The sequence below is a fragment of the Apodemus sylvaticus genome, chromosome 2 (genome assembly GCF_947179515.1).
Source record: "Apodemus sylvaticus chromosome 2, mApoSyl1.1, whole genome shotgun sequence".
Taxonomy (NCBI): domain Eukaryota; kingdom Metazoa; phylum Chordata; class Mammalia; order Rodentia; family Muridae; genus Apodemus; species Apodemus sylvaticus.
Window position 1 is genome coordinate 127,640,759 of NC_067473.1, and position 16,714 is coordinate 127,657,472.

At 39.6% G+C, this 16,714-nt stretch overlaps 1 protein-coding gene across 1 annotated transcript in view; it reads left to right on the plus strand.

Annotated features, from left to right (window-relative positions):
• Positions 1–16,714, plus strand: part of Tafa1 (TAFA chemokine like family member 1) — a 529,280-nt gene that overhangs the window by 400,458 nt on the left and 112,108 nt on the right. Inside the window, exon 2 of the mRNA XM_052172626.1 lies at positions 7,087–7,227. Within this exon, the coding sequence (XP_052028586.1) occupies positions 7,087–7,227 (141 nt within the window). The remainder of the gene's footprint in view (positions 1–7,086; positions 7,228–16,714) is intronic.

Below are 16,714 nucleotides of genomic sequence, written 5' to 3' on the forward strand. Positions count from 1 at the left end.
CATCCACCTTTCTTAATTATTTTCTAGAACCATGTGCCTCTCAGGTCCATGTGCCTCTCAATCCATCCATCAAGTATTTACTACTTAGTACTGGGTTTGGACAGATGATAACTGGATAAATCAAATTGATTTCATTCATCCTTAGCTTGCTAGCATTAAAGAATAGTTTGCTGTGCTAAAATTTCAGAAACTACAATAGTGTAGACTCCTTTTGTGTAGTGAAGGCAGCTAGACCTTTATAGAACCTATAAAAACCCACAAATACTAACATGAGGGAACCTTTTCCTATCAAATGTTTAATCTTGTCATTTTGTCAGCACAAGCAGATGGTCCAGGGCTATACAATGAGGTTTGTTTAACTATTGGATTACTCTGAGGCTCACTAGTTTGGCTTTATTGCTGCATACCAACCTATCCTCTCACATGGGTGATGGTGATATGAACTAGTTCCTGAGGCTCCTGTGACAAGCACTTTACCTTCTGAGCCAGCAGTCCAACCCCAGTTAACTACTTCAGTGCCATCGCTGTCCCTACTAGTTGCAGGGCTCTTTCATTCTCTGTGTGTCCGTCTTCCTAGCTCTATCTTTAAGCAATTCTGAAAACACAAGTAGATTTGTGTTCAAAGTCTTTTTGAGCTCTGATAATATGTCAGAAAGGATTTAATGATAGGGACCCCCCTCTCCATAAGAAGTTTACATGCCAGTGAGGGATACATGGGCATTCAGGATAATAAATACATTGCACACAGCATATAAAGGTACTCTAGGAGAGGATGCAGATCAAAGGAAGGACTCTCATGTGTGCCTGCTAAGGAAATTAAGATTTATTTCTATAGAGTAATCAATTGGACATCTTACACAGTGACTTCTGAGCAAAGATGAAGAGGCTTAAGGGTGAGCCAGAAATCTGCAGGGAAAGTGTCCTGGGTCATCTGGGAATACCTGAGAAGGACTGTGCCTAGCATGTTAGCTTGATTGTCTCAGGCTATGTGACCAGTGTCCACGGAGGAGGCAGAAGGGCAAAGAAGAACAGTGGCATATGAGGAGACACACAGGGGTGGGACAAAAAGCATTCTGGACATTTATCTTTGATAGTCCCTAGAAGAGACACAGCAAACTTCTGGATGCTTTTGATCAGTGAAGAATCATTTGTACAAGATGCAAACCCCATGAACTTTGAAATCTGATAGACAGCAGTCACTCTTCTGTGCATCTAAGCAAGTCATTAGTTATATGTGAGACTTGGTTGTTTCATTTATATATTAGGGGTGATGCTGGTTTCTACCATGCTAGACTCATGATCTTGTATGTCTATCATAGCTGCTGACTTAACTGTAAATCAAATAAGATTCAAAGTGCCTCCAGGGAGCATCCACATACCTTCTGCTGTTTTCCATCACAAGTGTTGCTGCTGTCTGGTATTAAAGCCAAGTAGTCACTTAAATTTGTGTTATTTTCATGAAGGGTCAACCAAGCTATTGCTGACTTGATTGAAGGTAGTTGTAGCTGACAACTGTTAGCTAAAGCAACGCCATCATGAGTGTCTGGGTGAGGGTGTAAGGTATCACTGGCCTTGTTCCATCAACTCTAACTCCAGACCTGTGGAGATCGGGAGATACTTTCCCTTCACCCAAGTTCAAACTTGGCTGTTTGCTGCTGCTCAGTATTGTGCTGTGATGTTTGTCCCTCCTGTCTGGTCACCTTTTTTTCCCTCCAGTTCCTCCTGTACATAGCTGCCAAAGAGATGGCACTGAAGGAACACCCACATGGGAACTGCCCATTGTTTTTCCAAATTGCTATTCAAGGCACACTGCAATGGAACGACTCTCCTGAGAGAAGGATGAGGAGTCCCCTCTACTTTAATCCTGTTTTAACTGGCTTGGAAGCCTTAGTTCATTGTTTACAGTAAATTTCTGAAATGCCCCAATCATTGCTTTGGAGAAATGGCCATTTTAGTATATAAAACAATGAGTTGTATAAGATCATTCTATAGCATCTTGAAGAGGCAGGAATTGAAGAAGTATTCAGAATAAAGACCAAAAACAAAGCAAGCTTACAATGGTCACTGTGGCAAAGGGAAATAGAAGCCAAAAGAAACTTTACAATAGTAAAAGCTGGGATGTTTGAAAAAATTCAATGACCTCATACTACATTATAATAGCATGCATAATTAAAAATACAGGAGTATACATGGATATAAATAAATACATGAAAATGGAGATAAAGAAACCAAACTCATGCAGAAGAATTCTAATAATTTCAAGACCCAGACCCTCAGTTTCTAAGGGTGAAAATGTAGACTATTCACATAAACTTCCTTCCAAGGAGTATACTACAAAGGGGAAGGCAAGGAAAAGTACAATAACAATAGAGAAATCTGACAACATCAGCTGGGTGACCAGATTCAGCATCAACAAGTCAAAGCTGATTGTTAGTGTAAACCTATGATAGGATGGGACCAGAGTGGATTTACCTCTCCAATCTTCCTCCCACAACACATAACCCGACTCAAATCATAAGAAAAGCAGATAAATCCCAATTGGAAGACACTCTACAAAATTCCTCACCAGTCTACCCCCAAATGTCAAGGTTATCAAAAAATAATTGAATGTTTGAGAAAATGTCACAGCCAGGAGATACCCAGGGAGACATAGAAAATGAACACAATGTCATTTGTCTGGTTGGACCCTGGAATAGAAAAGGTTAAAACTAAGGAAATGTAACAGAGCTTAGAATTTGGTTAATGCAAATATGTTAGAGCATGTGATCCTGGCATAGCCTGAAGAGTCAGAAAGTGAGGGAGTTCCCCACAATGAAAGCCAAACAAACATCCATTGTTTACCATATGTCAAGGTGATGCACAAGCCAATGAAAGGGCTTCCAGCCATCAAAGCCAGAATGTGTTAAGCAGGCAGGTATTGTAGCACTGGATCCTAATGCCAGGAAAAAATAAACATCAAATGCATTATACAGAAGATGCCAATAATTAGATAATATAAGCAGGAAAGTATAGCATATTTGGGGCCCCTTGATACACTCTTCATAAATTTTCTGGAAATCTAAAGTTACTTTGTATTAATAAAATGAGTTTTTAAAAAGATGCCTCAGATTGTCATGTTATTATGAGGCCTGCTCTTCATAACTACCATTACAGCCTCATCTTTCAACTCGGAATCTTGGAAGTATTCTATGGAGACTCCATATGCAAATGTGTCTCCTATTCTACCTGTTTACAGAACCTGGAACTTAGAGTATTGCTATTAATGCTAGTTAATTCATATATTTTACTCAGTCATTTAGAAAAGACTTCTATACATCCTCCATGTTGATATGCCTAAAAATAAATAAACAGTAACCTTGATCTTGTCTTAATTTACAGCTTGGCTGAGAAGGGCCAAAATCACCGACTACCAGGTACTTGGAAATGCATAGAATGTGAAGAGAATAAATAGTTGTGGAGGGTGACAAAGCATTCTCTAAGGAATTGATCTTGACATTGAGCTCTAAAGAAATCTCGTGGGCTTTCTCTCTTCTATCCACGCATGCGCGCGCGCGCGCGCGCGCGCGCGCGCGCGCGCACACACACACACACACACACACACACACACACATATACTTATGTATTACCTATATATGCATGTGTCCCCTTCTCTTTCTCCTCTTCTCTCTTTCTCTCCAAGTTTATGTGTGCATGCATGTTGGAGGAAGGTGGAAGTCGATGGACTGTCATTAAGAGACAGGACTTCAGAACTTCTGCTATGTGCTGGAGTGATGGAGGTGCACAGGAGCTAAGAGACGCTGTCTCTGGAGAGACCATATATGCCGAGACAGGAAAAAGAGCAGTTGAACTTGAGATGTACAAGGTCCTGGCTTTAGTCATCACCACTTTCAAAACCAAATAAACAAAAAGAGAGGGATGCCCATACAGAAATCCGCTCTACAACTGGCTGGTATTGCTATAAGCTTTTGATCATGTATCAGGTTCACCAGTAACCCCTGTAGGTTATGGTATGCTCTCTTGTTTCTTTTTTGTTTTCTTTTAGTAGATATTTTCTTTATTTACCTTTCAAATGTTATCCCCTTTCCTTGTTTTTCCTCTGAAAACCCCCTACCCATCCCCCTGCTCACTAAGGCACCCACACCTGCTTCCCTGTTCTGGCATTCCCCTACACTGGGATGTCCAGCCTTCATAGGACCAAGGGCCTCTCCTTGTCCAACGAGGCCATCCTCTGCTACACATGTGGCTGGAGCCATGGGTCCCTCCATGGGTACTCTTTGGTTTGCGGTTTAGTCCCTGGGAGCTCTGGGGGGTACTAGTTGGTTCATATTGTTGTTCCTCCTATAGGGCTGCAAACTCCTTCAGCTCCTGCAGTCCTATCTCTAACTCCTCCATTGGGGACCCTGTGCTCAGTCCAACGGATGGCTACGAGCATATATTTGTAATTGTTCTGTATTTGTCATGCACTGGCAGAGCCTATCAGGAGACAGCTCTATTAGGCTCCTGAGTCATGGCATGCACAAAAGTGTCTGTGTTTGCTAACCACACAGTTTCTGCTGCAGGTGATGATTACTATTATTCCCACTTTAGAGATGAGGAAACTTAAGACCTCCACATACTAAGGAAACAGAGTAAAATTCAAATGAAAATTAACTGAGCTAAGCTTTGGACTCTTCCCTTATGATGGGTCACTTGGATAGATTTCTCCAAAGGCAGACAAACTTTTCTCAACACTGTTGATATTTTATGTCAGGCTTTCCCTTGCTAGAGCAGGTTGTCATGGAGCATTGCAGGATGTTTAATGACATCCCTGCTCTCTACCCATAGGATGCAAGTAGCATCTTGTTCCCCTAGTGATCCCAGGCAACAAACTCTCTCTAAACTTTCCAAATATCGGTGGGAGGGAACCCCACCTGGTCCCACTGTACCTAACACATAATGTTGCTACTAAGTTGTCAAAAAGCAAATTGCCTTATTTATCCCCTTTCCCCTGTCATCTTTCCATTTTGCAGTTTTGCACTTCCCTATGTGCCCCACATGTCTTCTATGTATATAGATAGTATGCACTCCCCTGAGAGTTTATAACACAGCAACATGTTGACCACTTGTTCAACAGATTCTTGTCATCTCTGCTGACTGAATGTCAAGAACTCTAATGGTCAGGAGCCTATTTTGGTAAAAAGAAAACCTATTGTCTCTGAATTAAAAACATTGAAGGTGGGAAAGTTAATTCCTGATATATTTCATAAGGTGGCAAACCTCATTGCTTCCAGGGTAGGGGAACTGACTCATGCTAGCTATGGCAATGAATAGCTGTAATTTGGAAAGCTGATGGAAAAAGATGATTTCTGGGCATCTTAACAACAACAACAAAAAATCCAAAGCAAAAGGAGTAACTTGATATCCACCAACCTTTACTGAGCCAGCAGCTCACGTACGCAGGATCTAGTACAGGGTGGAATCCATTAGAACGCCCAGATACATGGATACATGCCTAGGTGAGCCCTAACAATTTAAATGAAATCCTATGTCTAGCCATGCCATGGAAATCACATACCATTTCCTCCAGAAATCCTCCCTTTCATTTGTGCATGCCACCTGGGTTTTGCAATGATTCCAGACTAGATTTTCTTTTTTTTTTAATTCGATATATTTTTATTTACATTTCAAATGATTTCCCCTTTTCTGACCCCCCACTCCCCAAAAGTCCCATAAGCCCTCTTCCCTCCGCTGTTTTCCCATCCACCCCTTCCCACTTCCCTGTTCTGGTTTTGCCCTATATTGCTACACTGAGTCTTTACAGAACCAGGGGCCACTCTTCCAATCTTCTTGTACATCATTTGATGTGTGGATTATGTTTTGGGCATTCCAATTTTCTAGGCTAATATCCACTTATTAATGAGTGCATACCATGATTGATCTTTTGAGACTGGGTTACCTCACTAGTATGATGTTTTCCAGCTCCATCCATTTGTCTAAGAATTTCATGAATTCATTGTTTCTAATGGCTGACTAGTACTCCATTGTTTATATATACCACATTTTTTTGCATCCATTCTTCCACCCTACATTAGATAGAGGGCTAATATCCAATATATACAAAGAACTCAAGAAGTTAGACCCCAGAAAACCAAATAACCCTATTAAAGATGGGGTACAGAGCTAAACAAAGAATTTTCACCCAAAGGACTTCGGATGGCAGAGAAACATCTTAAAAAAATGCTCAACTTCTTTAGCCATTAGGGAAATGCAAATCAAAACAACCCTGAGATTTTACCTTACACCAGTCAGAATGGCTAAAATTAAAAATTCAGGAGACACTAGGTGTTGGCTAGGATGTAGAGAAAGAGGAACACTCCTCCACTGCTGGTAGGGTTCCAAATTGGTACAACCACTCTGGAAATCAGTCTGGCAGTTCCTCAGAAAACTGGGCACGTCACTTCTGGAGGATCCTGCTCTACCACTCCTGGGCATATACCCAGAGGATTCCCCAGCAGGTAATAAGGATATGTGCTCCACTATGTTCATAGCAGCCCCATTTATAATAGCCAGAACCTGAAAATAACCCAGGTATCCCTCAACAGACTAGATTTTCATTCAATCTAGCCCCATTGACATGGGCAGGCAATGGGAAGGAGAACAGTATCCTGGCCACTCTCCTAGCACTGTGGTTTCTGCATCACTGGTGTTCTTTTGCTTATCAGTAGTGGGTGTTCAGAGAATCTCAAATGCACATAGGGCAGGTAAGAGTGCTCAGGACAGTGCATCTAAATCAGGTGGTCTCTTTACTTGGCATTTTAGCTGCAGGCATTTGCTGCTCCACTGATTTCTATTACATCCAGTCCAGAGTAGTCACATCTTGAGATGCCCATTAATTTGCTGGTGTTCTTCACTGTTTTCAGTGCAGTAGGGCGATGCCTGTGTTCTCTGAGACTGTACGGATCATGAAAGAGAGCTCTTTAGCAATTCTGTTTCACAGAATCCCTCTATAATTCTGTCCTTTTCTTTAACCTGTCTGCCTAGTCTTATATGTCTAAGTAACCCTTGGGTTAGATCTAATAGATGGTCCTCTTTTTATTCTCTTGCCAGAAGGAGGGACCTGTGAAGTGATCGCAGCCCACAGGTGTTGTAACAAGAACCGTATTGAGGAGCGGTCACAAACAGTGAAATGTTCCTGTCTACCTGGGAAAGTGGCCGGGACAACAAGAAACCGACCTTCCTGTGTGGATGGTGAGCAATGGATTTTTAGCACTCTCACATGGGTGTTCATTCATGAAGTCACTGGATAATGTGTTTTCGTGTGTAAACTAACTGTGGTTCTGGATCATGCCAGAGGCATGTCTAAAGTGTTGTGCAGTCAAATGCCAGAACTCAGTATAGACATGAACTCTGGTTCCTCTGGTATTGGTTTGAGTGTCTGCTCCAAGACCCATGTTGAAAGCAGACTGCTATTGTTGATGGTGCAGAAAGGTGAGGCATCTAGGAGGTGACTGAGCCATCGCCTCAGTCAATGGTGAGGGCTGCACCATTTACATGAGGTTAATGCCATTTAAATAGGTTAATTCAGTCCCTTTTTGTGCCCTTCTTTTTCATGTCCCCACTGTGTGGGGATGTATAACCAAATGCCTCCACCAGATGTTCATGAATTGATCTTATAAGTCCAAGCCTCTAGAGCTATGTAAATTAATTTATGTTTGTAAATTACCTAGTCACAGGTATCATGATAGCAGCAAACATACACACAAAGAGAAACACATACATACACATCTGGCTTTGGGGGAGATGGCAGGTAGCATTATTTTAATATTTTAAAAGAAAATTAAAGTAAAAGAATTTTAGGACAAGAAATGTATGGTTGCCAACTTATTTGGAAAGTGATTTTGATTGAGACTATATAGGATGGTGATGGTGTTAGTGACAGAGAAGTTGACAGTACCTAATATCTATTTAAAAGATATTTAGTGGTACTGCCAGGTATTACTCTAGTTGTTGTGGATACATGTGTGAATGATCACCATTGCTTTGAGTGCGCCTATGTGCCAAAATCTGGTACATACTGCTCATAGGACTTCATTTAATGCTACCAAACATCCTATTGGTGTTATATGAATTGTCTATTTCTGTGTTATAAGTGACACCCAAATATAATAGCTGAAAATACAAAACATTGGGTGAGAATGGTGTTTCAATTAGTAGAATGCTTGCCTACCATGTGCAAAGCCTTGGATTCAGTCCCCAGGATGGCATAAACCTGGCATGGTTGTGAATTCTTGTAATCTCAATGCTTAAGAGGTAGTGACAGGGGATCAAAGTCAACCTTGGCTACAGAGGAAGTTCCAGATCAACATGGGCTAAGCAAAGCCTTGTCTCGAATAAATAGATTTAATCAAATTCTAAATATTATCCAATCATGCTGGAAGATCAAGAATTAAACTTAGCTGGGAGATTCTGGCTCCAAAACTCTCCCGTAGCTGCAACTGAGATCTACAATGGTGACTGGGGTTTGGGGGTGGGGGGGTGGGGAGGGAAAGCTTTACAACAGCTTGCTTGTACTACTGTTGGTGCTTGTACTACTGTTGGCAAATGCTTTTGTTCCCCACCACGCGGACCTCTCCATTGTAATCTTGGTATCTTTATAACATATTAGGTTTTCCCAGACCATCTATAAGCATTCTTCTTTCTTTTGTTACTTCCCCAATGGTTACACCAGTCTCCCCTCCACAGTATAAAGGTAAGTTGCCAGAATATGAAGACAAACACAAATCATCAGAGGCCATGTTGGAGGCTGCATACCAGAGGAGGCTCCTTTTTCTTGCCAATGCAAACATAAAGAAACAGAGTAAGAACAGTAGGATAATCTTCTTGATACGTGCTTTGAAAAATCACTTCTTGTCTGACTTTTAACAGTATAACAGACTTTAATCCTAAATCTTGCTGCCACCTTTAAGATAATCTTATATACTATGGTCATGCACTTAACCTATGGTTTTCTGCAGTTACCATAATTTTAAAGTATAGGTGTGATTTGATCTCCTAATTTTTCACCAGAAGAATTAGGACTCAAGGAACTGGCCCATTTGTACAGGGTCATAGAACAGTGCTGAGAGCTTCTGTCTCTTGGCTTAGGTCTACCCTTCTTTCTCTAGATATGCAGGGTGAGGACACTTTCTAGATACTAGTGTGCTTTGTGTCTTTCTTTATGGATCAGTAGGTAATTAGAGAGAGAAACTATGGTAAAGAAAATATAAGATATTTTAGGAAGTGAAAGAATTCTGCATTAACCAACCACAGGGAATTTTTTAGGTAGCTGCTAACCATCATCTTTCTTTGGTTTCTGATCTTCGCTTGCTTTATTCTCTTTTGCAGTGCTCAATTCCCTCTTCAAGCATTTAGATGCACACCCTCTTGTGAATTAGAAATGAGGGAAAGGCACTATTCTGATTTCACTTGCATGAGAGTAAAGCTTCAATAAAGAATATTTAATGAATATTCTGTAAATATGATTTCTGAGACAACAGAATATATTGTTCCATCTTGGGTCAAGAGGGCACTTTTGCCTGGTCAACTACAGCCATAGGGACAAGCTTACATGACCAGCACAGCTGTACTTCCAATCCCAGGAAAGTCAATTTTGTCTCAAATTACGTGAGTAAGCCAAGTTGGAGAAAACAGTGCTATCAGGTCTGTACTGGAACAATTTCTTCCAGGAGTCATCTGGTAATATCTGGAGACATTTTATTAGAGTTTCTTATCAAAGTAAGGGGGGGGGCATTTCCACTATTTGTTTCTAGTAGATAGAGACCAAGGAATACTACTAAGCATCTATATAGTACACTGCACTCTCCCTTCAAAATACATAGAAAACAGTAATATCAGTGATATTGAGGTCAACTCGATTGGATTATGACACAGACCGTTCCATATCACAGTGAATACCATGAGGCACTGCTAATGAGCAAAAGGCCGGAAGCAAGCCTTCTAAAGTCATTGTTGGAGTCTCCTAGGAGGAAGCTCTTGATCCAAGAAGGCAGGAGGCATTCTACAGCATAAAGCTATCATAGTCTCCTAAGTCTTGGCCAAAGAAAGCATTGAGGTTGTTAACTATAAATCTCCATCCCAATTCTAGTTAATTTTTGTCACTCTTGACCTAGGATGGAATTGCCTTCAGATTTTGAATGAAAAATACAGCATACAGTGTATTGACTGTGCAGACATAAGTGCAAATGGCATTTGGCTCTGTCTTTGTGTTTGATAATAAACCATATGACAGCAATATTTTACTCTTAGGGCAAGTTTATTTCATTTTGGAAACCATTTACCATCAGTGTGGTTGTTGCTAAAGAAGGGATGATCACCTCTATCTTCTAAGCAAAAGCCAAGAAAAAAGTTCTTTAGTCTGATAATGAATATGGATATATAAATAACATGCCATTCTCAAATCTATGGGCTTGCACGGACAAGTCTACATGATGCTACAGTTAAATTTGTTTGGAGGATCCAACACCCTATATGAAAAATAAATATGAAGCAATCATTTTGATGTAGTTACTAGAATATTGGGGTGAGATCTTACATCTGGGCAAAACTTCTGTTGTACTTGGTACCAATAGAATGACTTTTGACAAAGTGAGTCTTACCACAGTGTGTTGTCTCCTCCAAAGTGAGGGTGTGAAGGATTTCTGCCTCCTTATAGTGAAGTAAGGAATAATAAAACTATCCTTATAATATGATTTCCACATTGGCTTCTCTCAAATGCTCTCTAAAGAGCATTTGTAGGTTCTATTTCTTAATTTACTAGCATGTGTGGATAATTATTAGAGATACCAACTTATAAAACTTTGTAAAACTCTTCACTGTTTTTACTAATAATGCAGCTTGGAGACATTTTGGCTTCTATGTGCTCTGAGAATCTCTTCCAATCATCCTGGATATCACTAATTTTCCCTTAGGAGCCCAAACTCATTGCAGGGACTTTTAAAGCCACAAATATACAATATCCATACATTAAAAAAAACCCTGGTGATAACATTTCCCAGAGATAGTGATGCTTTGCATGATTGTGTCATAGTCTAAGGGCAGCACTTACGAGTAAAAGCACAAAGGAGATATTTACTACATTGAAATGCTATGATAGTGATTTCACTTAATATGTGATAAGTATTTCCCATGCTTGTATATATTCTTCCAAGCATAATTTTTGATGCTAAATAAAATTCTCAATGGGAAACACCATCATTTACTTGACTGCCCTCTGCGCTGCCAGACTTAGCATCTTTTTTGTTGTTGTTGTTGTTGTTGCATTTCCCTGACTCACTTTCCTAAGAGTGATTCGGCATGAGCATCCTTCCAGGGCAGTAGATGTATGTATGCCCCGCATTTGTCCTAAGCACACAGTCTTACACGGTACACATTCCATGGGAAATGTCTCAGTGCTGTTATTTTCTTTCCTCTGAAGTTAAGGTCAGCTGTCACCTGTCCTGTTGTCAAAAGCAGAGTAGCTATGACTCGAAGTGACACATGTGGTTAATATTACTTTAGATTCAAAATCTGATATCAGAGTGTTTGAAATGAGAAATTTGAAAGTAAAATCTTAGCAATATATTCAAAGCCTATTATGTATTTGAGGGAAAATTTCAAGTGATGACTGTTTAGTTTTAAAATAATGTCTGATCACTGAATAACTGAAACCTCCAAAATACACATTCATCAAATCTAGCACAGCTATCTCTAAATATGTATAAAATCACCATTCCCTTGTTCCTGTACTTAGGATGTAAAAACATCTATGAAGGAATTCTATGAGGGAATGTGTTGTTACATATTATCTACCGTTTAAGCCTGTAATTCAAGTTAGTTTAAAATCTTCCAATTCTGTTCAGAACAAACTAAAACTGTACTTTTTCTTTTTAGGTACTTCTAAGTGCTTCTCAGAGCCTAGAATAAATCAAGTACAAATCCACAAACATGAAGATGATAAACATGTAGTAAACATATCCATTTAAGGAAAGAATTTATCCAAGCAAGGGTTATAGAACACTGAAAACTGATCTTGTAAGAGATTTCTGAAGTTGTAGTCTATACTTTTAGTGGTTCCCCATGGAATAAAATAGTATCAGTCTAATTTATAAAAAATAATGCAGTATGGTACTAATAACATCAATAACAATGCTGATTCATTTTTAAGGTTTAACACATGTACCTTTTCTATGTACTATGAACTGGTGTACTTACTTAATTTTATGGCCAGCCTTGTAAAGTATATCCTATTATTTCTATTTTTTCATAAGATAAAGGGGCATAGAGTTTTGGTGACTGGTTCAGTATCATTCAACTATTAGATGCAGAGACAGAAGGTCAATCTGGCCTGTGGAGCTCCAGAAGGCTCCATGAATCAAATATAGTCAAATCAGCATCATTATTAGCTTCAGTGCAAACTGTCTGAATGAACAGGGAAAGGTAGTACAGCCAAATGTTATAGAAACATCATATACTTAGGGCACTGTCTGCTTCTTCCCAAAGGTCATTGCCATAGAGTAGGTAGAAGTGCTTTTAGTTCTATATAATGATTAAGAATGTCCTATGTAAAGCACCATTACAGTGTGTACATGCATATCTCTCTCTCTCTCTCTCTCTCTCTCTCTCTCTCTCTCTCTCTCTCTCTCTCTCTCTGTGTGTGTGTGTGTGTGTGTGTGTGTGTGTGTACTTGTTTGGAGAAGAACCAGAGCATCTATTTGTTACTAAGATGTTTATACAAATTTCTCACATTAGAGCTTTCCAAGCAATTCATATCTATTTTAATTTGAGTAAATATGTGAGGGAAAGATCTACTTCTGGTTCATAGGGAAGTTTTTAATGCATTGTAGACTGTAGACATTAACCTCAATCTTAACTAGTCAAAGTCTGATTTGACTTTGCTACTTCATACACTGTTCTTCTCATCCAGAGACGAGGACGACTGTTTCAGCGACATCTATTCCTAGAGATTTTGACTTGAGGCTCTTATGGCATCCTTTACACTCTGTCACCAGGCATGGGGAACAGTGCAGAAGCAAGGTTTTGGGGGAGATCTTTGTAGCCTTCACCAATGAGCATCCCAGGGTCTTTTAAAACAATGAAACAGTCCTAGTCATTTTGAACACAAACAAGCCATTATATGTCAGTACAATTTGCTACTGGGTTATCATAAACCTTTAAGACAAGAACAATTAGACAGAAAGACAGCAAAGGGCACAAAGATTCTCCCAGGTTAGCAGATAGACGGGCATGAGGAGAAAGGTCACACAGGGAGAGGGCATAGCAAGGAATGGAAAGGGTATGAGTTAGTCAGGGTGTTCCACAGACTCTAAACACAAACACTAGGCAGATTTATCCACAAAATATTATCATTCATTGTCTTGAAGAACTAGTCTTATTAAGTGTTGTTGTTGTTTTGTTTTTTTGGGGGGGGGTTGTTTTTAATCTTGAGATAATAATATAATTACAATTTTCCTCCTTTCTCTTTCCTCCCTCTAAACATTCCCATCTCTCCCCCCTCTTTCAAATTCATGGCCTCTTTTTATTTTCCACTCATTGTTATTGTACACATGTATGTCTCTACATAAATGTCCCCAAATATAAACTGTTTAGTCCGTATAGTGGTTCTTTATCTTTTCAGGCCTTCCCATTTGGTAGTCAAGCATTTGGTGTGCTCTTCCCTGAGGAAGACCACCTCTTCGTCTCCTAGCTTTCCTTGACTGCCCATAGTTCTTTGTATATGGTTGAGACCCATGGGCTTTTCTCTGCCCACTTTGCCATGTCTCTTTATTGATGGCATCCTTGTTCAGCTCAAGTTTAGACAGTCATGTTGGTGGGACTTAAATTAGCATAACATTTTATTTTACTAGGAGCCACAATCTCAGGGCAAACTCTCTGATCCTCTGGCCCTTACAATCTTTCTGCCCCCTCTTAGTGAATATTTCTTTAGCTTTAGATGAGGGATTGTTGTATAGATGTATCCAGTAGGACTGAGATCCAGAACTCTGTATTTTGGCTGGTTGTGGTTTTCTATAATGGTCCCTTTTCAGTTGCAAAGAATTTTCTAGATGAGTGAAGACTACACTTATCTGTGGGTATAAAAACAACAATTTATAACAAAGAAAAGTTTAACAGGCATGATAACATATGTTCATAATCATAGCACTCAGAAGGCTGAGGTAAGAGGATCACAATCTTGAGGCTGACCTGGGCTGCATATTAAATTCTTGTCTCAAACTATTTTACTTGACAGATTTATATTTGTACTTGCACAGTCCCATACAGTTGTACTATATGATATTCAGAACCAGAACTCTTACAAATGTTTTATGGAAATTGACTCTGACTGAAAGATATGATAGAATTTTCTTGACATACTTGACATATATCATCTTAATTCCAAAACACAATATGGTAGGAGAAAAGCCTGAGAATAGAGATAAATATTAAATGTAGAAAATTTTTCCATAAAAGTTTCTCTCTCTCTCTCTCTCTCTCTCTCTCTCTCTCTCTCTCTCTCTCTCTCTTTTTCTCTCTCTCTCTCTCTCTTGAATATAATCTTCACTTACTTTTCAAATGCTAAAACCTTTCCCAGTTTCCCCCTCCCCGAAAACCTTCAACCCCTCCTCCCACCCCCTGCCTCCAAGAATATGCCCCTCTACCGGACCCACTTTGATTTCCCTTTGTTGGGGCATCTATTGAGCCTTCATGGGACCAAGAACTTCTCCTCCCACTGATGCTCCACAAAGCATTCCTCTGCCATTTTTGGCTGGAACCATGTATAAACCCCTTGACTGATGGTTTAGTCACTAATAGAGGAGTTCAGGGGGTGGACTGGAGGAGCTGAAGGGGTTTACAGCCCCATGGGAAAAACAACAAGGTCGACCACCCAGACACTCCAGGACTCTCATAGCCTAAAGCATCTCTCAATTAAAAGCCAGTCTCTATATCTGCTACTTTTCATAGTGGAAAGAGCAGGAAGCTGGTTGGCAGTGGCCCTCTGGGCTCTCAGGGCAGATGCCGCTGTCCTATCCTCCATTCTCCTCCTGTTCTCCTCTCCCAATGTGTACAAGGAGTTACTTCTGGACAAAAAAAAACCATCCACACCAGTCCTTAGGCCAGCAAAGTACCATAAGTTTGGAATTGCTTTTGGATGGAACACCTCATCTTCCCTCAGCTTCCATTCTTCCTTATAGGCACTTAAGTCTCTGGCTCACTGACATTACTGATACCTAATCCATAAAGACTGTAGAATGAGTGGCATGTGACTCACATAGTCACTTTTCTATTATTCCCCTGCTAAAAGCAAATTATTTCTAATTTACTTTTTAATGTAATAGTCAACACATACATATACAGAAATATGTATATGTAGACTCTATAGTACAAACATTCATCAAAACCTCACACTGTACCCCATATAATATATAATTATTTTCCAATGAGAACTATTCAAAAGAAACATATATATATATGTATATATATATATATAAAACTTATATGTATGTATATATATGTATATGTGTGGTGGTGGTGGTGGTGGTGTGTGTGTGTGTGTGTGTGTGTGTGTGTGCAGCAACAGAAGAGTAAAAGTATACATATTTCCCTCTTTCCCCATTCTCTGTTACTATATAGTTGCCAGAAGTAACAATTATTACATTCCTATACATCTTTACATAAAATAAATAGGCACACACAGGCTTATGATGCATACATACAAAACTTTATAAGTCAAATGTTATCATAGTCAGTAGAGTGATGATCCATGCCTATAATATAGAGGGATATACCACAAATAAGCCACTGAAAGAGAAACAGAAATGACTGCCAAGCATAAAAAAATTACTGGACATTACTCATTTAGAGAAATGTAAATTAAACACTGAGATGCAGTGTCATCCATCAAGTAGGCAGGGATGAAAAGTTTGGTAATATCCAGTCTTAAGGAGGGAGGAGAGAAAAATTACATTTAAATCACACTCAGTGACAAACGGCTTACAAACTCAATTAGTTAGCCACTTTTCTCTGTGTGGCTCACCAAAAGGGAGGATGATAAATCGGAAGATGTGTAATGAGGCTGGATGTTTGGAGAACATAATAGAAATTGAATGTGTTATAGCTGCTGTGCTTACTTTTATTTAGCAACAGTTTTTAGGCATTTAAATCTTTGCATTTTCACACATGTTGGACCCATGAATTCAGACAGAAGGCAAGAAAAGAAAGAACTTGGTGTCATTTCGGTGGGAAAGCTATGTACGAAATTACATTTGGTGCATACATACAGGTTCAAACATTAGCAGTCACAAATCACTTGTCATGAAGGTTTGCACACAGGCATTTGTTTGTGTATATGCATGTGTGCATGTGCCTGATATGTGCATGTGTGTGTGCATGTGTGTATGCGAGAGACATAGGTCATGATATAGTATACCCCCCATTCCTGTCAGTTGCCTGCCTGCTATAAATTTGATGACACATAATTTCATTTTCATAAATGAAGGTATTTTCCCCAGAGCAGACTTCAAGTCATTGGTTATCATTTATCTCTAAAGAGTCCAGGTGTTTTCATAGACCTGTTGCTCTTCAATGCAAGTTCATTTTTAATCAATTATTTTCCATACACAAAGAGAGGGAGGGCGTGAGGCCCTCAAAGTAAGGATCCAGCTCCTCATTCCTGTAGCTGGGCTCCAGCCTTGAGAAGGCA